The following is a 26760-nucleotide window of genomic DNA, read 5'->3' as shown; positions in this document are numbered from 1 at the left end:
CCGCCCGCGCGCGCCCGGCCACTTCCAGGTTGGCGGCTGGCGTGGGCAAGGGGGCACTGCGGACGCCTGCTCCAGAGGCTCGTCAAGGACCCTATTCATCCCCCCCTCCCCCGCTCCGCCCGTCGTTTGTCTCTGCCATCGAAAAATGCCTACCGAAAACTGTTTTGCATTTCCCGTCTCCAGTTTGTGTTTTCTTTAACGGGGTGGGGGGTGGATGGGGGGTTGGCTGCGGGATGCGGTGACGGGTCAGCCAGGAGCTGCGCTTGTAGGAAAAGCAGATCTTCGCAAACCTCTTTTGCCCCCAGATGCCCAGGTCGGGGTTTGCACTGGGGAGATGACACCAGGAGTATTTTGGCACGCGGCGTTTTCGCCACCTAGGGCGCGCGGGGCTGCGGCCCGGCGGGGAAGGGCGCGCGGGAGCCGGGCTCGCGCCCTCGCGTGCGCCCTAGCTCCGCGCCATCTCAGCCGCGGCGTCCTGCCTGCCTCCTGCCCTTGCCTGTTCCAAGTGACACTAAACATCAGGGACATCTAAGTGGCGGGCAGAGCCTACAGCCCCCGACTTGGCCGCTGCGCGCTCTTTCTCTGATCCCGGGGCGGCGTGTGCGCGGGTTCCTTGCACGGCGTACCCGCGGCAGCCCGGGAGGTGACCGGAAGCTAGCAAGGCGCGCTCAGCATTCCCCATCGAGAGTCTTAACTTTTTGGCTACTGCTGGCAACTTTTAAAATTTAATTATGATCGTTCTTTTTTTTTTCTTTTTCTTTTTTTTTTTTTTCCCCTCCTGTACTCCTTTGTCCTGGGTACTGGGAGACATGCATTCCATTAAATATATTTCTCTTAAACCATTTTGGAGAAGAAGAAGTAAGCAAAATGGCCCAAAACATTCCTGCCTTGAGGAATGGCTGTACAGTTTATGTTTCTGAAAGGGTTAGTTGGGGAATGATTCTCGTGAGCTCAGTGGGAACCCTGATTCCAGTCCGAACCTAAGGAAAGGCACTGACGGTTCAGTTGGCCAAGAATTTTTGCAGTAAACTGTTGGCAACTGCAGAAAGTAAGGCCATCTTTCAAGTTTCACTTCTGCTACCTTTGCTAGCCCCACACCTCGGGAGGGGTGCGTTAGAAAAACCAAAGGTGATCTGGTTTCAATTATATGCTGTAAAAATAGAAATTGTGGCCAGAAATTAATTTGGAATATTTTTATGGGGGTAGCATTGTGGGTTGTACTGGTCTGTCACCAACTTTACTGCTTCTCTTTGGTTCTTGATCTAAAACCTGAATGGGTAAATAAAAGAGTTTCCTTTCTCAAGAATAATTTAGTCTTTTTTTTTTATCCTTGACATACATAATCATTACCTTTTTATTTGTCCTAATTACCTCTTATAATTTCACTCTGTGTTTTTGAGGGCTAGCCAAAGTAGGCAAAATTAGAATTTCATTTGGATAGCTTTCATTTTTCAGAAGTGGATACTCATTCCCCTTGAATTTTGCTAAGGTTATTTGATCTCTTATAAGTTCTAAATAAATAATTCTGTAGACACAGTCCAGTAAAATAGCCGAGTATCTTGTTTTATTTCCTGGGGAGTGGTAGTGTTCGGAATTTATTATGAAAGTGGTACTTAGGGGTAACTAGAAAAGTGTGGCAAATAAACCCTGTGTCCTAGTGGTATAAGCGATTGCCAATTATGACATAAAATGGTCTGTGGAGTGGCAGATTTCCCCCCAAGTACTATAGAACTCCGGATTTGTGCTAAGTGCTGAAATAACTCCAAACAATAAAGCTACTACATTTAAACCGGGCATGATAGGAATTCTCAAATGTTTTGCATGATTTTGTGATGTGGATGTAAGATTCTTTCTAAGTGCTTTAAAAGCCTTGGAGAGCCTGGCCTGGGAATTAAACCTTGAGTGTCTTTCTTATGGCCCTTCGGCATTGCACCAGAGCGTGCGTTCTTAATCACACGGGATGCTTTTCCTCCCAGCGGAGCACCCTTACCAGCCGCACTCTAACGCACAACTCTCCTCTCTTACCCCGACGCCTTCTCTTTTGCAGACTCTCGATGGATTTGTTTTTGTGGTAGCATCTGATGGCAAAATCATGTACATATCCGAAACGGCTTCTGTGCACCTGGGCTTGTCTCAGGTAGGTACTGCCTCCTTTACCCATAGCCAAAACAGCAAACCAAGTGTGCACGCGACTCCACAGCCCTCCCACCTCTGTGTGAACATCTGCTTTTGTGCATGATCGGAATCCCGCATTGCCAAATCTTCCTCTTAGGGTGGGATCTCCCCAATGCTACATTTTACTCTTTGGCTTCCTTTTTGCCCTGGGAGTGGATCCGTGTATCTTTGATCCGTCTGTCTTTGTGGCACTTCTGAGGTTGTGTCTAATCCCCTGGACTATCTGGCGCGGAGAAGAGCCCCACCGAGGGAGACTTCGCCGTGCACGGGAGCTGCCGGGCGCATGCGTTGTGCGCTGCTGTGCAGTGAGCGGGGTGCTGACGGAGACACGGACTTTCTGCAGCGTGTGCTTTGGGGAGACTGAAAGGGGAGTGGGAGATTTATGAGCGTTCACATGGAGCACAGGGTCGTTTCTCCTGAGTTTTTCCAGTTCAGTGGGCGTTTCAGTAAAGCATTTTATATGCCTGTGATAGAAACTTGTAAAATTCGGTTTACTACTGTTTTGCACAGCGAGGTTCGGGTTCCTTTAGTATATCTGAAGATCTAAAGATTACCAATTTTTAGGGAAAAGGGCAACCATCTTCTAAAAGGGAGTTGGTCATCCCTTAGGGGAAAGTGAACCTAATTTATCCACATCAAGCCAAGGCTTTGGGACAGGAGTCAGCTGCTGCCTGGGCCCAGGGCACGGCCTGGGGGGAGCCTGGCCCATGGTTCCCATTCACAAATGTGGGCGGAGCTTCTGAAAGTCTTAGGAGTTCCTTCACCTCCTGGGAGTTTTCATCACAACTGGACACAGCGGAGTTGGTGACGGACACAGACAATGGGCCCCAGAGAGCCTCCCAGTCTGTAGCACACCAGCCTGCCAGTGTGCTGAAGCCCAGAGAGAGCTTGCTAGTTGATGGGGCTCAGAGATTCTCCTCAAAAAACCGAATTATCAGATTTGGAAGCCTACATTTGACATGTTCCTTGCCTTCTTCTGAAAATACAGTTTTTTTTTTTTTTAACTTGTTAACATTTGTTTACAATGTTCCCTTCCAACACTAGGTGCCTCTTTATGCCTGTCCTTGTGGGTCTGTGTGCCTGGGCGTTTCTTATGCAAACCCCTATATGGCAAATCCCGGGTTCCAGCTGTTTGGAGATGTCTCTTCCTTTTCCTCCTGTTGTGGACTGGACCGCACAGACACGGCCCACTGGACTCTGGGTTTTACACCTCCCTGTCTCATGCTCATGTGGCGTGCTAGTCATGTGGGAAATGCTGTTGAGAATATGAAATTTACTATTTCCACATTTTTCCATGATTTTTTTTTTTGAATTTCCATCTTGTCCTATTAAGAATGATTCAGGCTCCCCTTAGTTCCACCCAGGCTGGCTTTTATTCTTGAAAGAAATGACCTTGATTACATTACTGCCTTTTCTAGTTACGACTGATAAACACTTGGATAGGTTTAGTAACGTCAGAAACACAACAAAACATTTCACGCATGTTTACGATGACAGGTCAAAACTGTTACAATAAGTCACTGACATCAAATATTTAATTTAGGTCTGAGCTCCCTAGCAGACAAAGCAAAAAAAAAAGGAAATGCACTCAGCTATGAGGTTTTCATGGTCTGTTAGGGTAGATACTGACCCTCCGTGAACCATCACTTAAATTATAAAATAACGGTATTGTAGCCCTCTTTGAGGATCGTGGTGAGAAACTCATCCAAGTACCCGTTTTATGTGGTTTACGAACTACACACAACTCAGGCATCCACACCACTTGACAGAACAAAGTTGCTGCTTGGTCCCTGGAGTGGCCTGGCCCGTGCTTGAGGGCCGTGCACATCCCAAGGCAACCCTATTTGTTCGGTCAGACTGCTCAGACTAGCATCCTATTCCTCTGTCATTCTTTCTGTTTCTATGGGGGAAATAGGATGGGTTGATTATGGCCACAATAATTAAGAATAACCAAAATATTGGAGAGGTGACAACTACGCCTGCTGATCGCAACTCCACCAAAGAGAGTCCAAGCATCCTCCCAGGTCAGAGTATTGGATTCCGTGCTGATGGTCAGGCAGCAAGGAACCCCCGTGTCGTGTGTCCCACCGTTCCCAAGGAAGTGTAGCCGAACTCTCGTCTCGGCCTTTCCAGCAGAAATGAAAAACTGAGAAAAGGGAAGTCGCGCTGATTTCCTGCGGCCACGTTTATTCCCTGTGGGGCTGTGCAGGCATCTGTGCCAACATGCAGTGCCAGCAGGGCCCGTGGAAGTATGTGGGAGTGTTCGTGGCACACTGTTGTAGTAAGTCACAACAAATTCCCCCTCAGCTCTGCCTCCTGTTCCTGATTAAATCCCCAGAAGGAAGTCTATGCAGAATCACAGTGTGTGTGTATGGGTGTGTGTGGGGGTGTGTGTGTCTTCTTAACTTAAATGGTAACAGAAATACTGGGTAGGATGCTCCAGTCGCTGCTGTTCGATGTTGTTTGCACTTTTAGATTATTGTTGTTATTCACACAAAGTCGAGCTAATACAGCGAACATGCAAGTGTTATTAAAATTAAAGATTGATTTAGGAAAAAAAGTGTTAGGGAAGAAGTCGGAGTCCTCTTTGGAATGGGTTTTCCGAGGACAGCGGTGGTCGCCCTGGCTTGTATTTGCAAGGTGCTCTTCTGTGTTCTGAGAACTTCCAATCGTCCTCCACGTCATGACCTCGCTAAGGGGCCAGTCTTACACGCTAAGTCAGGGTGAAACTCCTTGTGGGACACTCACGGGAACAGAAGCCCCCAGGGCTTCCAGCAGTGTGTGAAAATGTAACAAAGTGGCAGTTTGTCTTTCATTTCGGTTTGGGCCTGAACTGTCTGAACTCTTGTCTCTGAAGTGTCCATGTGTAGGTGCAAACATGGTTCTTTATGGTTATAAGCCCATCCATAATAAAGCACAGCCTTTTACTAAACTTATTAACCCCCCCTTTAAAGAAAGATTTATTTATTTGAAAGGCAGAGAGAGAGAGAGAGAGTGAGAGAGGAGTTTTCCATCCACTGGTTCACTCCCCAAATGGCCAGAGTGGCCAAGGCTGGCCAGGCTTGAAGCCAGGAGCCAGGCGCTTCATCTCCCACATGGGTGCAGGGGACCAAGTACTTGGGCCATCCTCTGCTGCTTTCCCAGGTGCCTTGGCAGGAGGCTGGATCAGAAGTAGAGCAGCCAGGACTTGAACTTGTGCCCTTATGGAATGCTGGCATCACAGATGGCAGCCTTATTTACCTGCTATGCGATAACCCTGGCCCCTAACTTTTTATTGAGTGTTGGGATAAGACACCTACTTCTTTTGAGCTTGTTATGTGTATGTGTGCTTTTAAACTAGTAAACAAGTGATCGCTGTTGTCCAACTTTTATACTTCAAAGTGAAAGAGACAACCACAAAATTCAAGTTGACTCCTTAGCCCCGGGTCCAAGTGTTAGGAAATAGAGGTTTCTGACCCCCACGCTCCGCTTGGTGTAGGCACACATACACATGTGCACACACGCATGGACCCACATGTGTCATACCTACAGAACAGCTCAGGCTATTTGGCCAGCAAAGAGCTATAACCATGCCTGTTTAGTACATGATTTAGCTCCGTGTTTTTGGTCAACACAATTATTTTGTTTATAGTTGAGGCAGGGAGGGAGAAAGTCCAGGATACCTGCTCTATGAGGGGACTTCGAAAGGTTAGGGAAAAATGAATTAAAACACAAGTTTATTTTGGTGCAAGAGATTCTGAAAATCTGTGCATATTTCTCATGATCTGCATTTTCCATGAACATTTTGAAAATTCCTCGCATGTACAGATTGCAAAAGTATCTTTTAATTCTATTGTCCCATACACCTTTTTGAAGTAGCCTCATCTACATTTTTACATATCCCCGTGGTTCAGATTTCCTTAGGAAATTTGCCTGCATGATGTAGCATTTAGGTAGCCAATATACATTTTTCAAATAAATATAGATGTGTATGCAATAGCTGTTTATGAGCTGCACAAAGAAAAATGTAATATTTTTGTTGAGATTGCTGAAAAACACAACCATAAAAATGGCGACAGAGCTCTTTGGAGCCATAAGAACTAATCCTTTTCGCTTTTCAAATACAGAGAAAGGACAGCGTTTTATGTTTGTTGACATAACTTGAACCCTGAAACCCAAACCACCTTATTTTAAAATGCTTAATTTGCCATACTCAGCAAAACACCCCAAGCAGAGTAATGTGCGTGTTCCGAGGGCCCAGTGGCTCTGCCCTGCACAGAATCCATCCATTTAGTGCTGTATTTATCATATGGAATTTTCTTGGCAGGAAAGAAAGCCATTCAGCAAAACATAAAAAAGCTCTTAGTAGGAAGACCATTCATTTTGTAGTTAGCAGGGTTTTTACAAATACTAAAGTATCACATCGAAGGTCTGTTTTAATAAGGCTGATGTATGAGACCTGGGGAGTTTTATAGCGACAAGCATAATTTCTTTAAAAAAAGGTCTGTGGTGAGGCAGCTCAGGAGCACGGGCAGGTACCTCGTACAGGAAGCGCCCCGTCAACCCTAATTTCCAGTGAAGGTCAGGGCTGTTTTATCATTCCAAGATTCTTTCTTTAAAACCATTTCCGCTCTGCTTTCTAGAGAGACTTGGAGGTTTCCATCCTCCGATAAACTCCTTTCGTGCCCTGGTCGCCTACCGCGGGACGGCCACTCTAGAAACACCTCCAGCTCCCGTGAGACCTAACTGCAGATTCATCCCTACTAAGCACGTATGCCAGTTTTCCAGAGCGTACCGTACGTGGGGCACGCCCCGAAGTTCGGGGGAAAAAAATGGAATTAAAACACATGTTTATTATCATTTGAAAGACTTGAAGTCCATGCCTAGCTTTTTCATAATACACATTTTCCACAAACTCTTCAAAGACCCCCATAGACAAGAATTTAAATTTTTTGTGCCACAATAAATTTATCTTTTTTTTTTTTAATTTGCCTTTTCATTCCATCTTCCATGCACTTGTTGACATGCCCTCATGGGAAGAGCTCTCTTAAAGGTACATCATGCATGTACTTTTTTCCAAAAAACAATGGTCAAGCAGACCAGAATCACCGTTACGCTGTGAATATGTGGAGGTGGGAGAAACGATTGGACAGTGCAAACACTTCCTATTTGGGGATTTTTTTTTTTCGGTTTTTGGGAGGTGACGGAGGATTCTGGAATAGGGGTCTGTGGCTGCGTTTGCGTAATCTTGGAAAGACATTCCATGAATAATGCAGAGAATGGAACTGTCTAGGGGCCAGATTTCTCAGCGGGAGCCAGAAGTGTGATTTATTCTGAAGAAGGCCACGCACACAGTGTTAACGGGTTGGAAGGAGCAGGGAGACGCCCCCTCGTGTCTGCAGGGCTCCTGGTCCCAGGTAGAGAGCTGAGGGCCGGGAGCTGCCTTGGGACGGTGGCTCCCAGGAGAATGTGTCACTAAGCTTGCGCTGCCGTTCGAGGTGGTACTGTCAGGGCTGCCCCCGCCCTGGACGACCTTGTCTCTCCCTGCCTGAGCCCACAGCTCGCCAGTGAAATCCGCAGTGCCACACACCTAAAAAGACTGACAGTGGCCAGGGGTGAGACACACCACAGCCTCTCATGCTGTCATGGGTCACCCTCCCCCCTTGGAAGTCTTCAGTCCCCCAATCCCCCAGCCCGTCAACTGTCTTTTGCCATCCAGGGAGACTTGCTCATGTGCTTGGAGTTTCTACCCACATTGGGCTTGGGGAGAGATAACATCACTGCCCCTGGGGCCCCCCTGAACAATACTGGGGCCCATAGACTCACAATCCTTGCGGGCCACCCTCCACTGGTGATCGTAGCTCTAAAGACAGGGCCCACCCACTGCAGCTCAGGAGGCTGCTTTGGTGGTGAAGACTTCTAGAACATTCTTTCTCATTACCTGTTTCATGGTGGCCAAGAGGGCCCAGGGCTTGAGACCTGTGGGTTCCTGATGAGGCTGGGACCTCTGTGCAGACTGTTAACTGTGGCATCTTCCTGCCACTTGCCACTTGGTCCTGCTCAGCAGCGCCCTGCCCAGGGTGGACCCGTGTGCTCGGCGGCCTGTGTCTGGAAGGAGGTTGTGTGTAAGCGTGCAGGAAACTGTCACCGTGTCACACGGACACTGGCCGCTCCCCTGGCGGGAGCCGCGGCATAAAATGAGGATCCTCCTGGACTGGGAAGGCTGGGGACATGTCTCTGGTCCAGGGAGAGGCCTGACAGCGCCAGAGGAGCTCAGCGTGAGCGGAGGGGGAAAGGGCCTTTGTCAGAGGGAGTCCTCCCAGGCACAGCTGGCCCAGGGCTCCTGCAGGGCGGCCTCTTCGTGGCCAGTCCCACAGGCAGCACCAGCGGGAGGCTGAGGAACACTGGCTGTGGCTTCAGCCTCCTCCCCAGGGGCCCTCCTAGGCCCGCCCTGCTCATCACCCACCCTGCAGTACTTCCTGCTGAGGCCTCTCTGGCCGGAGCTCTGGGGGTGCAGTTGACAAAGGTGTGGGGTGTAAGCAGAGATCAAAGTCCTGCCGGGGCCGCAGCTCACTAGGCTAATCTTCCGCCTTGCGGCATGGGCACACCGGGTTCTAGTCCCGGTCGGGGCACCGATCCTGTCCTGGTTGCCCCTCTTCCAGGCCAGCTCTCTGCTGTGGCTAGGGAGTGCAGTGGAGGATGGCCCAAGTGCTTGGGCCCTGCACCCCATGGGAGACCAGGATAAGCACCTGGCTCCTGCCATCGGATCAGCGCGGTGCGCCGGCCGCAGCGCGCTACCGTGGCAGCCATTGGAGGGTGAACCAACGGCAAAAGGAAGACCTTTCTCTCTGTCTCTCTCTCTCTCACTGTCCACTCTGCCTGTCAAAATTTTAAAATAAAATAAAATAGGCCGGCGCCGTGGCTCAACAGGCTAATCCTCCGCCTTGCGGCGCCGGCACACCGGGTTCTAGTCCCGGTCGGGGCACCGATCCTGTCCCGGTTGCCCCTCTTCCAGGCCAGCTCTCTGCTGTGGCCAGGGAGTGCAGTGGAGGATGGCCCAAGTGTTTGGGCTCTGCACCCCATGGGAGACCAGGATAAGCACCTGGCTCCTGCCATCGGAACAGCGCGGTGCGCCGGCCGCAGCGCGCTACCGCGGCGGCCATTGGAGGGTGAACCAACGGCAAAAAGGAAGACCTTTCTCTCTGTCTCTCTCTCACTGTCCACTCTGCCTGTCAAAAAAATAAATAAATAAATATAAAAAAAAAAAAGAAAAAAAAAATAAAATAAAATAAAAAATAAAAAATAAAAAAAAGTCCTGCCGGGTGCAGAGCTGGGACACGCCCCGCCCCCTGCCCAGAGCCGCTCCTGGAGCAGCTGGTGACATTTCTGCCTTTCCCTCCCCACGGCAGGTGGAGCTCACGGGCAACAGCATCTACGAGTACATCCACCCCTCCGACCACGACGAGATGACGGCTGTGCTCACGGCCCACCAGCCTCTCCACCACCACCTGCTCCAAGGTACTTCTGCCTGGCCCAGAGAGACCAGAAGGCAAACAAGACCTTGTTCTTGAACATGACCTGAGGGCTTCCCACGCCTGCCAAGGGGCTGCGGGCTGAGGACTGCCCAGCCCAGGTCTCCCGCAAACACTCAGCCCTCACCAAGTGGGGCTTTGCTCTGGTGCCTCTGTCTTTTAAGCCAACGTTATGGAGCCCCCGTTATGTGCTAGGTAGGAGACAAAAGTGGCCCAAGGCTGCTCCCCTAATGTGCTCTTGGTTTAAAATTTCCGGGGAGCAGCTTCTGAGGACAGAATCCAGTGGGGAGGGGAGTGCGGCGTGAAACTGCACAGGTAAAATTCCATCTGCACTTCCCAAGCTAAAATTCGGCATTCCCCCTGCTGATGGCTGTAGACCATAAACCACCCTGGATGACTGGCACCTGTGGCTCTGCCGGCCACAGACATCCCAAGCATTTTCCTTTCACACTGAGGCTGTTATGGAAATTTTAACCTATCGTGTATGCTTGTGGCTACCTCGGAATTTTAGGAGTTATGAGACCTGCTACTGAATCTTGGTTTTTATTTTAAAAAAATATTTATTGATTTATTTGAAAGGCAGAATTACAGAGAGGCAGAGAGAGAGATTTTTCCATCCACTGGTTTACTCCCCAAATGGCTGCAACAGCGAGAGCCGATACAATCTGAAGCCTGGAGCCAGGAGCCACAGCGCCGGCCCCTGATTCTTGATAATTAAAGTATTAATGAAAGACCAACTTCATATCCATGTCATTACATGTTTTAAGTATTTTGATAACTACTTTCCAGTATCATCAGTTTTGTTGTGATTATATTTTTAAGATGTATTTGTTTATTTGAAAGGCAGAGTGACAGAGAGAGAGGTAGGGAGGGGGAGAGAGAGAGAGAGATCATCCATCTGCTGGGTCACTCCCCAAATGTCTGCAATGCCTGGGATTTGCCCTGAGCTCCTTCGGGGTCTCCCATGTGCGTGCAGGGGCCCAAGTACTCAGGCATCCTCTGCTGCTTCCCCAGGTGCATTAGCAGGGAGCTGGATAGGAAGTAAAACAGCTGGGTCTTGAACTGGTGCCTGATTGTATTTTATTTGTACATTTAAAAAATGTAGGCTTGGATCAGTTAGGAAGCCTTGGTTATTACATAAATGGCCCCTTAAATTACAGTTGCCTGGAGAGCTGGGGAGACACAGGGCTTCCTCAAGAGGCCCTGGCCTTTTAACTGTCTCCAGCCATCTGCCGAGGCCAACAGACATGTGACTAACGGGCCTCACATTGGACTACGGTATGCAGCTTGGCCAAAACACCCCAATGGAGGGGTCAGCACTGTGTCGTAGTGGGGGAAGCTGCCGCACCTGGCATCCCATGTATGCTCCATTTTTGATCCAGCTCCCTGCTAATGCACCCGGGAAAGCAGCAGAAAATGGTCCAAGTGCTTGGGCCCCGGCACCCCTGTGTGAGACTTGGAGGAAGAAGCTTCTGGCTTCGGCCTGGCCCAGCCCTGGCCGTTGCAGCCATTTGGGGAGTGAACCAGTGGATGGAAGACCTCTCTGTCTCTCCTCTCTCTGTAACTCTTTCAAATAAAAGAAATCTTAAAAAACAAATGAAAACAGTGGCGCACAAAGCAGATACTTCGAGTGATGACTCTAGGGCAGCTGGGGCTCCCTCCTGGGAGGGGCATTCTGAGGCCAGGAGAGGCGACGGTTGTCACCCCTGTTGCAGGTACAGCTCTATGCCTCCGGTTCTAACCCCGGGAACGGTTCTTAAGTCTGATGCTTCCTTACCAGGGCGAGACTGGGGCGCTGGTTCGTGAGATGAGACACGGGCTTCATGGTAGCCACGGTCCGTGGTTCTTACGTCCCTGGACAGGCCCAGGCCGTGGAGCCATGGGGAGCAAGGGCTCTGGAGAAGCCACTGGTCACGCCTCGAGGCTGGACCGGGCGCGGAGTCTGGAACCCGCTCAGAGCCCAGCGCAGCCCCGGCGGACTCCGGGCACCACTCTGCTCTTCCATCGCCGGACAGTCGGCCCAGGGCCACGAGCTCCTCCCGGGGGCCCTGGTTTCAGTTCTCCCTCCCCAAGTCCCAGCCTCAGGAAGAGCAAGGGAAAACGGGGTGCAGCCGAGGGCGGCGGCGCCAGGCTGGGGCGTTGGGGTCCCCGTGGCGCGCGTCGGAGCCAGCACGGGGTACCCCCGTGGACGTTGTGAGGAGCTGAGCTGCACTCCCTGTTTCATGGCAAATAGGTGAGAAACGGGCTGGCCCCCCAAACTGGCAGGCAGTGACCACGTGACGTCTCCTAGCCTCACGCGTCCTCACCTCGGAGCTTACCCGGAAGTGGTTCCGGCAGGCGGCCGCCCGAGGCATTGTGGGTAAAACATGGCGGCCTCCCGAGCCTGGGAAGGCAGGGTGCTCTGAGGCGATGCTCTGCCCTCGGGGAAGGTGGAAAACCGGGCTCCCATTCCTGGTGCACCGCTTCTTTAAAGATTAATTTATTAACCTCCGCGGAGTGGCTGTTTATTTGTCGCAGAGCGACCCTGCGCTCACCCCCAAGGTGTGGGCGCCGCTCTGTTTGCGCCCGGAGTGTCCACACAGCTGGGTTTATCAGGGGACTCATTTGCATCTGCAACACCCAGATCTTGTTGGCTCAGCCAGAGAAATACAGCGAGCTGGGCGCTGCCCGGGAGACCCAGACAAGGGGCCCAGAGGGGAGGGCGAGGGCCGTGGCCCGGCTGCAGGTCCCTGGGCCTCCTGGAAGTCCGCAGCGCGGCCCGCAGGGGCTGCCCTGCCAGAGAACGGGCTGTGCTTGCCGCTGCCACCCTGAGACAAGTCCAAGCTTCTGGGCTTGCTGGGGCTCAGGCACCGGCCTCAGGGCTGGCGACAGGTGCGCCTCCGCCCGGCCTGCTCTTGATGCCAGGTTCTTGCAGGGGCTGCGTTTGGAGCCGGTGGGGCCCAGTCTCTTCCCCACTCCCTTCCCAGCGCTCAGCCCCCAGCAGATGCTTTGCTGGGTCAGGGTCCGGGCTGTAGATGCGGCCTGGACGGTGCAAGGAGGAAGACGGGGAGTGGTGGGACGGTTGCCGGTCTAACCTCACTCCTGCTTTCAGAGTACGAGCTAGAGAGGTCGTTCTTCCTCCGAATGAAGTGTGTCTTGGCGAAGAGAAACGCGGGCCTGACTTGCAGCGGATACAAGGTAGGTGGCGCGGCCCCGCGGGGTGGGAGGGACCGGGGCCGGGGTCTTGCTGTGTGTCTTCCATCCTGTTTCACACAGGGGCCCAGCAGGTCCTGCGCACCAGGTACAAATGGAGTCACGCGGCTCCCGGCTGCTTTGGGGCTGTTCCAGACGGACTGGCTGGCCAGCCACACCATGGTTTATTGAGAATCCGTGTCTAGGGCCAAACCCTGGGCTTAGGGGTAGTATTTGGAGCCCCGAGACGCTGCTCTGACCTTGGCCTGTTCCACAAATCTCCGCCCCTGGTGGAGATGGGGTTTGCAGTGACAGCAGAGCTGTCCCGGGTGCTAAGTGGAGCTTTATCTCACTGCAGTATCTCACTGGTCCCCATGGAGCCACAGGGCCCTTCCAAGGGAGGGTTATTGCCCATTTCTTATTGCTAAAAATGGGGGGAGATTGAGATCGAGATCTCCCATCTACTCAATTATTCCCCAGGTACTTGCAACAGCCAGGGCTGGGTCAGGCCGAAGCCAGGAGCCAGAAATCCAAACACTTGGGCCCTCGCCTGTGCCTCCCAGCGTGTGCATTAGGAGGAAACTAGAATTGGATGCAGAGCCAGGCCCTGAATCAAGACTCACAGGGGACGCAGGGGCGCCAAGTGACGTCTCTGCTGCTGCACCATTGCCCCACTTTATAATCTAGGACTTGAGCCGATGGCAGGGGAGGGGCGGCAGGGGGCCAGGCCTCTGAGCCCCGCATGCGTGTCTTCCAGGCTGCGTTTCTCTGCCAGCCTTTGTGCTTGCTCTGGTCACTTCCAGAATCTAGGAGCAGGCTCGCCTGTAACAGCCTGGTAGAGGGCTCTGCCTCGACACTCTTCAGCCCCTCCCACAGCAGGGCACAGGGAGCTCACGCTGCAGCCTCTTCAACCCCTTCTCCTCTCGGGAGCTCCTCTCCCTCCTCTGGGAGACTTTTCTGCTGTCCTCTGTGGTCCCAGACCTGGAGGCTGCTGGGAGATTTTCAGGAGTGCTTGCCCTGAGAAGGGGGGGGTAGGGGGTGAGGGGGTGGTGAAGTGAAGAGGAGGCCACTTTGCTACGTCTGCTCCTTTGTCCTCTGTTCCTGTTGTCCGCAGCCGCCCCCATCCCAGGGCCTCCTCCACCCCAGGCCTGTCTCCCCTTGGCCCATCCTTTGAGCCCCACTCTGAGCCCTTCTCTTTGACCTTGGCCTTGCTCCTCTTTCTCCCCCAGTTTGGCGATGCACTTGATGCTGGCCGTCCCAGGGTGGGGACCCCCAGCATGGCCTTGCACCTGACAGGCCCTCCAGGGCCCTTGAGCCCGACTTGCTTCTGCCACTAGTAACTCTCCCGTTGTCTAACCTGAAGCTGAGCACATCACCTTGTCCCCAGCTTCTTTATCCACACCAGGGCACAGTGTGCCGGAAAGGTTTCAGGACTTTTTCCGGCTCTAGACATTGTGACTGCATGCGGGAATCCTGGAGGCAGAGTATTTGAAAAGAGAGTTTAAGGCTAAGATTCTAGCTTCCCTGGCACTGCTCTTGTGAGGGTGATGCTAACTCATGTAAATCCTTCCAGTTGTGAGGCTTAAGGCCGTGCAGGTGTTTCTGGGTGACATGGGAATGTGTGGCTTCCTTCCTGTGTTGCTTTGGCTAAAACAAGTGGAAGTGCTTCTGTACCGCCATTCTGGCATATGGTTGGTTATCAGTGGGTAAAATCTTGAAGTATTAGGTAAATATATAAACATTTGAAAAGTAAAGACATTTTAAAATCAAATTCTCTATCTACTAGAGTGTGGAGCATGTCAACTGACACAGAGGTCAAGTTCAATCCCAGGCTGGTGTTCTGGTACAGTGGATTAAGCCACCACTTGCCAGGATGGCATCCCATATCAGAATGCTGGTTCAAGTCCCAGGTACTCCACTTCAACCCAGTGCCCTGCTGATGCATCCAGGGAAGGCAGTGGGTGATGGTCCAAGTACCTGGGCCCCTGCAACCCGTGTGGGAGACCAGGATGGAGTTCCAGCCTCCTGGCTTCAGCCTGACCCAGCCCCAGCAGCGGCTGTGGCTGTTTGGGGACTGAACCAGTAGATGGAAGATGCCTCTCTCTGTCATTCTGCTTTTCAAATAAAGAAGTAAAATTAATCTTTTTAAAAAATTCAACGCCCCCTGGAAGTTCGGAAGCATTGCAGTCACTGACACAAGCAATGTGAACAGGTGAAATTCCTCTGAATGCCTTTGTTGAGTTTCTGGTCATTACGTGGCAGTGAGTTAATTATGTGTAAATCCGTCATGTATCAGAGAGCCCTAATTTGTAGAGTTACTTGCGCATGGCCAACCGGGTAAGACAACCCCTAGATTTTCATTTCTTCTGATTAATGATTGGGGTATGTATCAGCTCAGCAGAGGCTGGGCTGGAGAACATTCTAGTGCCTTTGAGAAAATGAGCCAGGAGGAGTGGGTGCCCATCTCCGACCCGGGCTGCTGGCAGTTGACCCTGCCCTCTGCTTTCCCAGGTCATCCACTGCAGCGGCTACTTGAAGATCAGACAGTACATGCTGGACATGACCCTGTATGACTCCTGCTACCAGATCGTGGGGCTGGTGGCCGTGGGCCAGTCGCTCCCACCCAGTGCCATCACGGAGATCAAGCTGCACACTAACATGTTCATGTTCAGGGCCAGCCTCGACTTGAAGCTGATTTTTCTGGATTCCAGGTAAGCCTGGCCATGGTCATGTCCAGCGGAAACTGTACCCTGAGAGCTGTGCTAGGAAGGCAAAGCATAACGAGGCATAAATCACACCAAGGATGTCGTTGGAAAGGGAGTAGTGAGCAGCCAGCTTCGTGGAGCAGCGAGCTGAGATGATTCAAGTCCCGGCTGCTGCCCTTGTGATCCAGCTCCCTGCTAATGTACCCAGGAAAGCAGCAGAGGGTGGCCCAAGTGCTTGGGTCCCTGCCACCCGCGTGGGTGACCCAGATGGGGTTCCTGGCTTCGGCCCGGCCTAGCCCCAGCTGTTGTGTCCATTTGGGGAGTGAACCAGTCGATGTAGGATTTCTCTCTCTCTCTCTCTCTCTGACTCTCCCTTCCAGGTAAATAATTTTTTTTTAAGGGATTTCGTGAAACAAGCCATGAATGAGGAGAGTTAGTGTCAGCCTGAGGGCTCAGGGACTCAGTGTATTTGTATTTTAATCATCTCACTGGCGTTTGAAGTGGAAATAGGTGTGGTGTCATGGGTACAAGTTAGCCCCTTCGGAAGGCCTATGATATTAGAATGTTTTTGGTTCTTAATTTTAAAAAATGTATTCAAAAGGCACACACTCAGCTCCCATGTGTTGGTTCCCTCCCCAGGGGCTGGGGCTGGGCCAGTGCTGAAGCTGGGAGCCAGGAACTCTGTCCAGGTGGCATCCGTGTGAGTGGCAGGGACCTACACACCTGAGCTGCCACCGCTGCCTCCTAGGGCGCACGGTAGCAGGAAGCTGGACTCAGAAGCAGAGCTGGGACTAGAACCCAGGTCCTCTGATACAGACGTAGGCGTCTTTGACCACCAGCCCAGGTGTCCACCCTGTGATGTCAGAATTCTGTCTCCTGTTTCTACCGAGTTGGTAGCACATTCAAACAAAACAAAACGACAGAAGGTTTTCGTGCTAGGCAGTGTGTGAGTGGAGGGGGCTGTGCAGCTTGGGCTGGTGTGAGCCCTTAGAGCTCTGCGGGGCTGGGACTGGGCTCTGTTCACAGCTGGGCTCAGGGAAGGGGATTGGGTGAGGCAGCAGCCCTGGTTCTTGTTGCCTGGCCTGGGAGAGGGCCTGCTGAGGGGGCCTGCGCTGGAATGGCGGGGGCTCCCTTAGGGCAGGCTGTGGGCCTCAGAAATGTTTTTTTTTGTTGTTTGTTTTTTTTTTTTTTTTTTGACAGGCAGAGTGGATAGTGAGAGAGAGACAGAGAGAAAGGTCTTCCTTTTTGCCGCTGGTTCACCCTCCAGTGGCCGCTGCGGTCGGCGCATCTCGCTGATCGGAAGCCAGGAGCCAGGTGCTTCTCCTGGTCTCCCATAGGGTGCAGGGCCCAAGCACTTGGGCCATCCTCCACTGCCTTCCCGGGCCATAGCAGAGAGCTGGCCTGGAAGAGGGGCAACCGGGATAGAATCCGGCGCCCCAACTGGGACTAGAACCCGGTGTGCCCGTGCCGCAAGGCGGAGGATTAGCCTGTTAAGCCACGGCGCCGGCCTTTTTTTTTTTTTTTAGAAATGTTTTTTTATTTGACAAATAATAGCCACATATATTATGAGGTGCTCTGTGATGCTGTGACCCGTGGAGAGTTGACCCCCATGTGCATGGGTTCTGCCTCCTCAGACCCCACCAACCTTGTATTAAAAATAAGTGAACAAAATATCTGGACTGGATTGAAGAGATCTTTTCTTGCTATCATTCCCTAAATTACAGAATTTAACAGTTATTTTCAGAGTACTTATGTTGTATTATAAGCAATCTAGGGATGATTGAAAGTATATTGGAGGATGTATATAGGCTCTTTTAAAAAATTCTGTTTATTTACCTAATTTATTTGAAAGGCAGAGAGACAGATATTTCTGCTAGTTAGTTCATTCCCCAAATATCCACAACATCCGTGGCTGGGCCAGACTGAAACCAGGAGCCGGGAACTCCATCGAGGTCTCCTGTGTGGGTGGCAGGACCTTACCTACTCGAGCCCTCACTGCTGCCTTCCAGGTTGGGCATTCGCAGGAAGTGGAGTGGGGAGAGGAGCTGGGTCTTGGACTCAGGCCCCCCAGTGTGGGATGCTTGTGTCCCAAGCAGCGGATTAACCCGCTGCACCACCATGCCCGCCCTCTTCACTGATTCATTGCTGAGAAAAACGCATCTACCTGTAGCAGGGGGGTGGGGAGGGGGAGGTCATGGTTACTGCACCCCAGAGCTGTTCAAAGGCAGAGAAAGGACAGGGACCAGCATTGCAGAGCGGCCGTTGTTTTTCCAGGCCAAGAGCAAGTCCAAGTGTAGCCATTTGGGGGGGAGCTGCCCACAGGGACTTGCAGGGAGGGGGCAGGGCTACCTGCCTCAGAGCCCAGCATACGAGGTTACAGGGGGCTTTTTGCTGACACAGGAGCCACATCTGAAAGTCACCCAAAGGAAATGAGCCATGTGTGGTCATTACTGAAGGAACCGGGGAGGAGCCAGCTGGACTCCCGCCTTGCGTCATGCCCTAGTATTTCCCTTGTGTCGTGCCCTAGTAGGAAACCCCTTTGGGGACCTAAAAGTCGGAGTGTCCCCAGAGGAGAGCTGAGGGTCTGTTCAAGTTGTTCAGTTTGCACTGCTTTGAAATGAGGAGGGTCTTCCCAGCTGAGAGAGATGAGGTCGCCTCAGCACCAGGCCACTGCCCAAAGGGAGCCCCAGACGTGGCTTTCTTGAGTGCCGGTGGGGGCTCCCGGGCCTTGGTGCGAGTGCTGCACCCCACAAGTGGGTAGGGGGGAGGAGGCTTCTGTCCCTACAGCTCCATGTAGGAAGCTTCTAGCAGACATGTGGCCTTCACTGAGCTCCAGTCACGTGGCAGGGGTAGGAAGGGGTCAGAAGGGTGCTGGAGCATTGTCCACAGTCCCTGAGGTCTTCCGTGTGCTCTAGCTGGGACGCCTTTAAAGGCCACTGCATCAAGGGGACAGAGGCCTTGGCTGGTCCACTGCTAGGAGGTAGCAGTGGTCAGGTACACAGGGAGATGTTGGCTTCAGCGTCCAGGTCCCAGGAGCCACGGTGAGGGGTTGGCCAGAGACCCGGCAGCCCCAGGTCACAGGAGCAAGGGTGGTGACACCTCACCCATCTCAACCCCAGATGCATCTGGACTCGGCATAACCTGAAATTTGGTTCCTAAGGGTTCTGCAGTATTTCGCTTTGAAAGTAGAGCTGGCGCTTTTGCTAAGGATGGGTGAACCCGGCCGTGTTTGGGGCTTGGCAGATCCCATGATAGGTCTTCAAACACTAGAGGTTTGGGGGGAAAGGAGGGCGTCCTGCCAAACCCTTCACTCTCCCTTTAATTTTTAAAACCAGTGTGTACCTTGAAGGAGGACGTAATCCGTGTGTCCTGACGCATTCACACGTTCGGGGCGGCTGTTCCGTTGCTTGACGTGCAGAGGGCCTGGGAAGCCCTTTCATCCCCACGAGGCGGAGACACCTCCTCTCTTTTTGGAGGCACAGTGTCCCCCACCCCACAGAACCAGACTCAGAGGGGCCTGGAAGGTCCAGGTGGCCCCAGGCTGCTCCCCCAGTGCTTCCCCTTCCTCGGGCCCTTCTGTCCCCCAACTGGGAGCCATTCCAGGGAAGCATGAAGATTTACGATGCAAAACCCGAGCAGAATGCAGCAGAGGGAAGGGGCTTAAAGAACCAAAGCGAGGTCAAATTTCCTGGTTTAATTTACAGCCAAGGTTTCCTATCCCAGCCAGCAGGGCCCCCAGCCCCCGCCAGCCCCGCGGTCCCCAGGACCGACTGCTCAGCAGACCTTCACCCCCTCCGCAGTCCCGTCCTGTCCCTGCCTTTCATCTGCTCTTGAGTGTCTGTCACCAGCGTGGCCAGGGCCACCTCCTCCCAGGGCACGGTTCCCAGCTCCCAGGCACGTGCAGCTTCCCCCTGCAGACGGAGCGGTCCTAAGACTGCTGGTGGCGTGGTCTGGGAAGCCAAGGCCCACTCTTCTTCAGAGAGCTGAGATGGGAATTCATGTGCCTGGGCCTTGATGAGAATAAAGACGGGCTGTGTCATTTAAGCACTGGGAAATGTTCCCATGTCCGGGGAGAGCTTAGGTTACCTTAAGTCGCAGTATCTGGGAGTTAAAATTGGGGGTCTGAAACATGCCTCCATTGATCCCAGGCTTACAGCTCCCCAGCCATCCCCTGACTCCCCTCAGTGGGAATCACTCAGCTGCAGTGTCCAGAGAGCAACTTGCTAATTAACAGTGTCGGGGGTGGAAGCGATTTGAATGCTCTCACGTACGATAGCCAAGGTGTGGAAACATGCCAAGAGTCCATCAGCACGGGGATTGAAAACCCAAGTCCAGAATGCAATGTTAGCCAATCACAGGTGAGAGGCCAGACCCAAAGGGCCACGAATTGTATCGGTCCACGTCTGAGGTAGCCAGAAGAGACGAAAGTCTGGAAAGAGAAAGTAGAATACCAGTTTCCACGGGCTGGGGAAGTTAGTGTCCAGTGGATGTGGAGCGGCTGCGGCTGCTGCTTCTTTTTTTTTTTTTTTAAAGATTTGTTTATTTGAAAGGCAGAGTTACAGAGAGAGGGAAAGACAGAGAGGAGAGGGAGAGGGAAAGAAACAGAGAGAGAGGGAGAGAGAGAGAGGGAGAGAGAGAGAGATCTTCCATCCATCTTCTGCTGCGTCCCCAGGTGCACTAGCAGGGAGCTGGGCTGGAAGTGGAGCAGCCGGGACTCAGACTGGTGCTCATAGTGAATGCTCTTGTTGCAGATGGCAGCTTACCTGTCCGTACTACATGGCCGGTCCCTGGGTGTGGGGTTTCTGTGTGGTATCAGGAAAAAGCGGTGGAAAGGGTTGGTGGCGATGGTTGCCCAACTATGTGAGAGGAGTTAATGCCACTGAATTGTACACACATGATGGCTAACATGGTGCATTTTATATTATGTAAATTTTATCAGAATAATTTTTTAAAAGATTTATTTTATTTATTTGAAAGACAGAGTGACAGAGAGAAGTAGAGACAGAGAGAGAGGTCTTCCATCCACTGGTTCACTCCCCAGATGGCCACAACAGCTTGGAGTGCGCCAATCTAAAGCCAGGAGCCAGGAGCTTCTTCCGGGTCTCCCATGTGGGTGCAGGGACCTGAGCTCTTGAGCCATCTTCTACTGCTTTCCCAGGCATAGCAGAGAGCTGGACCAGAAGAGAAGCAGCTAGGACTAGGACCAGCACCCATATGGGATGACGGCGCTTCAGGCCAGGGCTTTAGCCTGCGGCACCACGCGCCGGCCCCCAGAATAATTTTTAAAAAGGGGCTCACACAGGACTGTGGCCCCCAGCCCCCACAGATGAGTATTTTCTCCCTGTGGGAGCTTTCTCCCTGTGTCGGTATCAAAGTTCACCATTCGGCGTCCTCAGCTAAGCTTGACCTTGAACAAGGCTGCAGTCTGAAGCCATCCCAAACATGCTCCTAGCCAGCGGTTTCAGAAGAACATTCCTGCTCACAAATAGCACTACATCCTGCCCTGGGCTAGAGTTCAAAGACTTTCTTCTTGTAAAAAAGATCATTCTCGGCTTCCAAAACCAACACCCCCCCCCCACCCCCTGAGCCTTTTAGCACTTGATTAGTTGGCAAAACCAATATTAGTTTAAATGAAAAGTAATCTGCAGAGCCGCGTGACTCATGGAGCCGCTGTCCTCCCCTAGGGTGACCGAGCTGACGGGCTATGAGCCACAGGATCTGATCGAGAAGACGCTATACCACCATGTGCACAGCTGCGACGCCTTCCACCTGCGCTATGCGCACCACCTCTGTGAGTAGCGCCCCCTGCTGGCTGGGGAGGAGGCGCTGGGGGCAGAGAGCGCAGGCTTCCCTGTTTGGTGCAAGGATCGGGCCCCGAATCTTCAGCCTCACATACTTGAGTAAGCGCAGCTCCCTGGCCGTTCTCAGTGAGACCGAGAGGTGTGGGATAGTGGGGAAGTGGCCTGGAGTCTAGACAGTGGATCTGAGACTTCAACCCCTCGAGGACAGTGGCATACCACCTGCAAACAGCAGCAAGTGTGGAAGAACCGGCGCTTCCCTTACTCCTGCCGTGGGTGAAATGATTGAAGAGGTCACCGGCCTGGTGAGGGACAGCCTCATGTTCGTGATCCTCAGTGCACCAGTGAGGTCGCTGAGAGTCACGGAGCTGGAGCCACTGGCCAGTGGTCACCCAGCACAGGTGGCAGAGCTGGGAGCTGGACCCAAGCAACATTTGGCCTCTGACTGTTGAAGCACAGGGGAGGCCGCGGGGTCCTGGCCTGGGGATGTCAGCCTGGAAGAAGTGTTTGGTTTGCCAGTGGAGCAACCTGGGGGCTCCTGGGTGAGGTGGGGGTAGGGCCTGTAGTCGTTGAGCGTGTAAAGGAGTGGCACTTCCTTCCTGAATCCAAATGCAGGTGGAGACCAGTTTGGATGGAGTGAAACACCTTGCTCCCCTGCTGTCCAGGCCTGCCTTGCCAATGGCCAGTGCAGGGGTGCTGTTTCCTGGTGCAGGTGGGGAAAGGAACTTGACCTTCTGCAGTGTGGCCCAGTGCCATGTCCCCTTGTGGTAGCTAAGAGACCTCAGAGGGCAGGTTGCTGGTGCCACATTGGAGGTGGACAGCAGGTCCGTGAGTGGCTCCGTCTGCAGGCGCGTTGTCAGTCTGACCACTGGGCGTGGACTGGGGACCCAGTGAATGTGATGGACACTTGGGTATCACCATAGTTTGGCTCTGCCAGGTCACCACGGGCAGAGGTCACGGCTTCGTCCTTGCTGTGCGTGCAGACTGGGAGCCGGGCACAACTCTCAATTCCTGCTTCTTTAATGACCACATCGTGGTCTCCTGTCGACGTCCCTGTCACTCTCGGGCTTGCAGGGAAGCGGCTGTGTGGTGTTCAGAAGGAAGGGCAGTGTCGCCGGTGCAGGAACTGAGACATTCTGCACGAACAGGGTAGAGAGTGGCACTTACAGAGTGGACATCTCGCACACCTGACGGACAGAGAGAAGGGGGCAGCTCCAAAGAAGTCAGAGCGGTCGGCAGGTGGACGAGGCGCTGCTTGGAGAGGGCGCGGAGCCGTGGCAGGCACCCCAGGTCCATCTGGAAGGGAGGACAGTGGCACTTGGAACACGGAGGCCAGCACTCGCCCTTGCCCACGTGACCCGCACGTGGAGGCAGGTGTGTGCTGGGGAGCTTCTGGGACGAGCGGGGGCGTCTGAGCAGAGCCCTGAAGAGCCGAGGGCGGGAAGTACGGCCTCTAAGCCCAGAGGAAGGTAAGGGGTGGCCTCCAAGTCTTCCTTCAGGTCCACCCCTTTCCTCTCACACTGCCTGCCTCCAGGCCGGGGGAGGGGAGCAGAGACTGTGTCCCCAGGGGAAAGGAATCGCATTCCTGTTCCGGAAGGCTAATGAAGGCCACGGTGATGCCAGGCGGTGGCTCCCGTGCCCCTGTCTTGGTCAGATGTTTTTCACGCAGTGATGCTGACCCCTGGGTGTGGTGGTGGGAGGAGCCAGGCTGCCATGTGTCCGTCTCCCAGGTGAGCAAGCTGAAACTCAAGGGCCCAGTGGCCCGCAGCGGGGCAGCAGCTGTGTGGGGGCAGGACTATAGGCCAGTCCCTGTGGTAACCACTAATCGATCCCTCTGAACCTTAGGGACATAGCCTGGCCTCCATCCCATAGGAGCCCCGGCCATCTGGAATGTGTTTGGCTTAGCATACCCACCCAGGGATTTAATCTGAGAAGGTTCCTATGTGTCACAGAGTCGTTCAGTGATCCCTGGGGAGGCTGGAAGGGCAGGCAGGCCAGGCTCCCATGGGACAAAGGCGGCAGTGTTTAGATCCTGGACCGAGCACAGCTCTCTGTCCGAATGGGCTGGAATTAGCAAAGCACGGAACACAGAAGACAGCGATCCTGACGGTGGTCACTGCTGTCCTGTGACTCCATGCTCGGCTGGAAGGACACGAGGACGAGAGGGACGCAGGGCACCCAACCCGGGAGAGTCTGGTGTGGCTTTGAGACCCACTGCGGGCCCCAGATCCGCCCGGTCTCCCCTCCACTGGGTTTCCTGGATACTGACGAGGCTACGGTAGCAGGCATGGTCTCAGACAACGAGGAGTGTCTGTCAGCATTTCGGGACTGTAGTGGAATACCCGAGGCAGGTCGACTTTGTAAAGGAAAGGACTTGTTTGGCCCCTACCTTTGGGGTCACAGTCCAAGACAGGAACAGGCCCCCTTGGTTTGACCTCTGGCAGAATGCCGAGATGACACAGAGCGTGGTGTGGCAAAGGACGGGGAGCCGGCACGTCTGTGCATGTCTCCTTCCGAAGCCAGCCGCGTCCACCATGGGGCTCCGCCCTAAGGGTCCCACACAGTCTGGTCCCGCCCCGAAGGTCTCACCTCCAGAGGAAGTTTCCACCCTCTTAATGCCATTAGCTTAAGACGTTGGGGACCCAAACCCAAGCCCTAGACCAGAGTTCTTAGCTTTGGCTCTTATACAGCAGCAGGGCGGGAATCTCCTGCCAGTCTTGGGGCCCACTAGGACTGAGAGCAACGCCACCGCCCAGAGCAGCCCTGACACTGCGGGGGCTCATCCGCCCGGCCCGAGTGGCACCCTCAGGCGAAAGGAAGGCAGCCACAAGGGTGGGGCCCTTGGGATGTGGCGCCTTGGCCAGTCGGCACCCTCTCCAGCGTGGGGCTCTGGGGCCAGGGGACCCCCTCAGGCCTCCTGCTCCCTACTCTGTCCCCAGGGCTGCCTGGCGTCGGTTTTGCTTCCTTAAACTCTAGAAGCCAGCGAGAGCCTGGAGGTGACTGAAACATGGATGCGGACTGAGAGGGAGCCAGGAGAGCCAAGGGGCCGTCAACGAGGCATGGCCTGCCGGCTGCTGCCGTGAGCCAGCTGGAGCGCTGTCCCCAGGGAGACAGTCCTCAGCCAAGGACTGCTCTAGGAGGGCTAATTCCCTGGCTTAGCCCACAACTGGCCCTAGTGGACTCTGCCAGTGCCAGGCCCCAGAGGGAGAGCAGGTGCGGGCAGGTGGAGGTTGCTGGTGGTCAGAGCAAGGGTCAAGCCCCTCACAGCCGGCCTCAGCCTGCTCACCTCCTCCTCTGGGAAGACCGCCTGGGATCCAGCCCTCAACGCGTTCCTCCTCACTTCCCGGCCCTGTGTGTCACTTGTTCCTTGCACAGAGAGCCACACCCACACTGGGGGCCGTCACCCTCCCTGCCAGAGCTCGTTGGCCAACAGGAGCATCCTCGTGGCCGAGCTCCTCTCTGTGGGGGCTGAGGGCAGGTGAGCCCCCAACTCTCCCATTCTGTCCGCACTCCCAGCTGGGAGCCCACGGTCACAGCCTCTCCTGCCGGGACGGGTGTCCAACTGCTCCTGAGCCGCTAGGGCCTGGCCCAGGGGGCCCACACTCCTGTTGCTGGCGCCGCTTTGGTCTCTGGCTGCGTTGCTGGATCAGAGCAAAGCGCCTTAGCTTGGTCTTCAGCCACGCGTGTGGTCGTCTCACGATTCTGGAGGCCTGAGCTCTGCACCAGGCAGGGGCAGGGCTGCCTCCCCGAGGCCTCTCTCCTGGGTTTGTAGACGGCAATGGCGAGTGCACACTGTGTCCATGGACATCCCTTTGGAGGTCAGTCCACATGCACTAGGGCCCACCCCAGGGACCCTATTTTATTTTTTAAAAAGTTTTATTTTTAAATTGAAAGGCAGAGATGAATAGAGAGAGAAATGTTTTAAAGATTTATTTGAAAGAGTTAGAAGACAAGAGAGAGATCTTCCTTCCGCTGGTTCACTCCCAAAACAGCCACAATGGCCCAGCTGGACTGTGCCAAAGCCAGGAGCCAGGAGCTTCTTCCGGGTCTCCCATATGTGTGCAGGGGCCCAGGGACTTGTGCCATCCTCTGCTGCTTTCCCAGGCACATTAGCAGGGAGCTGGATCAGAAGTGGAGCAGCCAGGACTTGAACCAGCGTCCATATGGGATGCCGGCACTACAGGCCATGGCTTTAACCCACTGCACCACAGTACTGGCCCCAGTGGCTTGAATTTTAAGAATGGGTCACCTTGAATCCAGGGCTGTCCCAGACTGTGATACAGAGGTGTGACTGCATGGAGGTGCGTGATGGTCAGGGCCCCTGCCCCAAGGACTTAGGGCTTTGGGGACACCTTCCTGTCCACTACCAGAAGGACATGGGTTCGTAGCTCTCCAGCCTGGACTCATGTCAGGCAGATGGTTAAGGAAGACAGGCTGGATGCAGAACTGGAGCAAACCAAGAATGTTGTGACTCAGTGTCTAGGGTTTCAACTTGGATTGATACGGAGACTCTCGCCACGGGTCATAGAGAAGGAAAAATTAAAAAGTCTGTGTATATGTTTGTTTGTCCTCTGTATCTAAGTGTCATCACAGCGGAGTTTGAGAAAGTCTCGCTGCAATTTTTTCAATTTATTCTTATTATCAAATACTTGGGATACACTGGATTCATTTTCTCCAGCTTAAGATGGTTACAGAGAGGTGTCAGGAATGCCGCAAGAAATAAGAGGACGTGTAAAGTTCCGTAGGAAAAGGCAAAGTGTACAGTCTTCCCAGGGCTTGGCAAACCCTGCTGGGCACTGATTCCAATCTGGACAGCTTAACAGGCTTTCTGCTGAAGACAGCATGGCCTCTTGGGAAACCCAGGTGGGCCTGGTCAGTTTGATCATGCCCCATCTTTGGTCATTTTGGAGCCATAAACAAGTGGGCTGGATCCCCCTCAACAGGCTCACTCCACCTACAGAGAACTTTCTAGAAGCTGCTGCTCTTCCTTCCCACAGTCGCCACTCTGCCAACACCTGGGCTGGAGTCCCTGGGGTCCTCAAGGTCTGTTGGCTGTGGTTTCCTGGTGACGTCATCTCCCAGGGTGGTGGTGGTGAAGCGAGGCCAAGTCTGAGAATGGGTCAGGTTTTCATTACCGTAACGACATAGCTGACACAGGCCGCGTGTGCAGCAAAGAGGCGCTTACTTTGCTCACAGTCTGGGGGGCTCAAGGCCGAGATGGGCAGCTCCATCAGTTTGACGTCTGGGAGGGCAGTAGAAGGCAGTGGCAGGCTGCACGCGTGGTCAGGCAGGGAAGCGGCGGGGAGGGGAGGTGGCCCTGACTCAGGCTGTTAGGACAGCCCTTCCCCGAGCGCTCTGGGGGTCTCAAGCGCACAGTCTTCCCAGGCCCCACCTCCTGTA

The 26760-nt window shown here is 53.6% G+C and overlaps 1 protein-coding gene across 1 annotated transcript in view; it reads left to right on the top strand.

The window, feature by feature from the left end:
* Positions 1-26760, top strand: part of SIM2 (SIM bHLH transcription factor 2) — a 41866-nt gene that overhangs the window by 8402 nt on the left and 6704 nt on the right. Inside the window, exons 3-7 of the mRNA XM_062174845.1 lie at positions 2048-2137; positions 9564-9672; positions 12778-12863; positions 15369-15568; positions 21247-21353. Of these exons, the coding sequence (XP_062030829.1) occupies positions 2048-2137; positions 9564-9672; positions 12778-12863; positions 15369-15568; positions 21247-21353 (592 nt within the window). The remainder of the gene's footprint in view (positions 1-2047; positions 2138-9563; positions 9673-12777; positions 12864-15368; positions 15569-21246; positions 21354-26760) is intronic.

Source organism: Lepus europaeus, chromosome 2, assembly GCF_033115175.1.
Source record: "Lepus europaeus isolate LE1 chromosome 2, mLepTim1.pri, whole genome shotgun sequence".
Lineage (NCBI taxonomy): Eukaryota > Metazoa > Chordata > Mammalia > Lagomorpha > Leporidae > Lepus > Lepus europaeus.
This window is presented reverse-complemented; position numbering and strand designations above follow the sequence as displayed.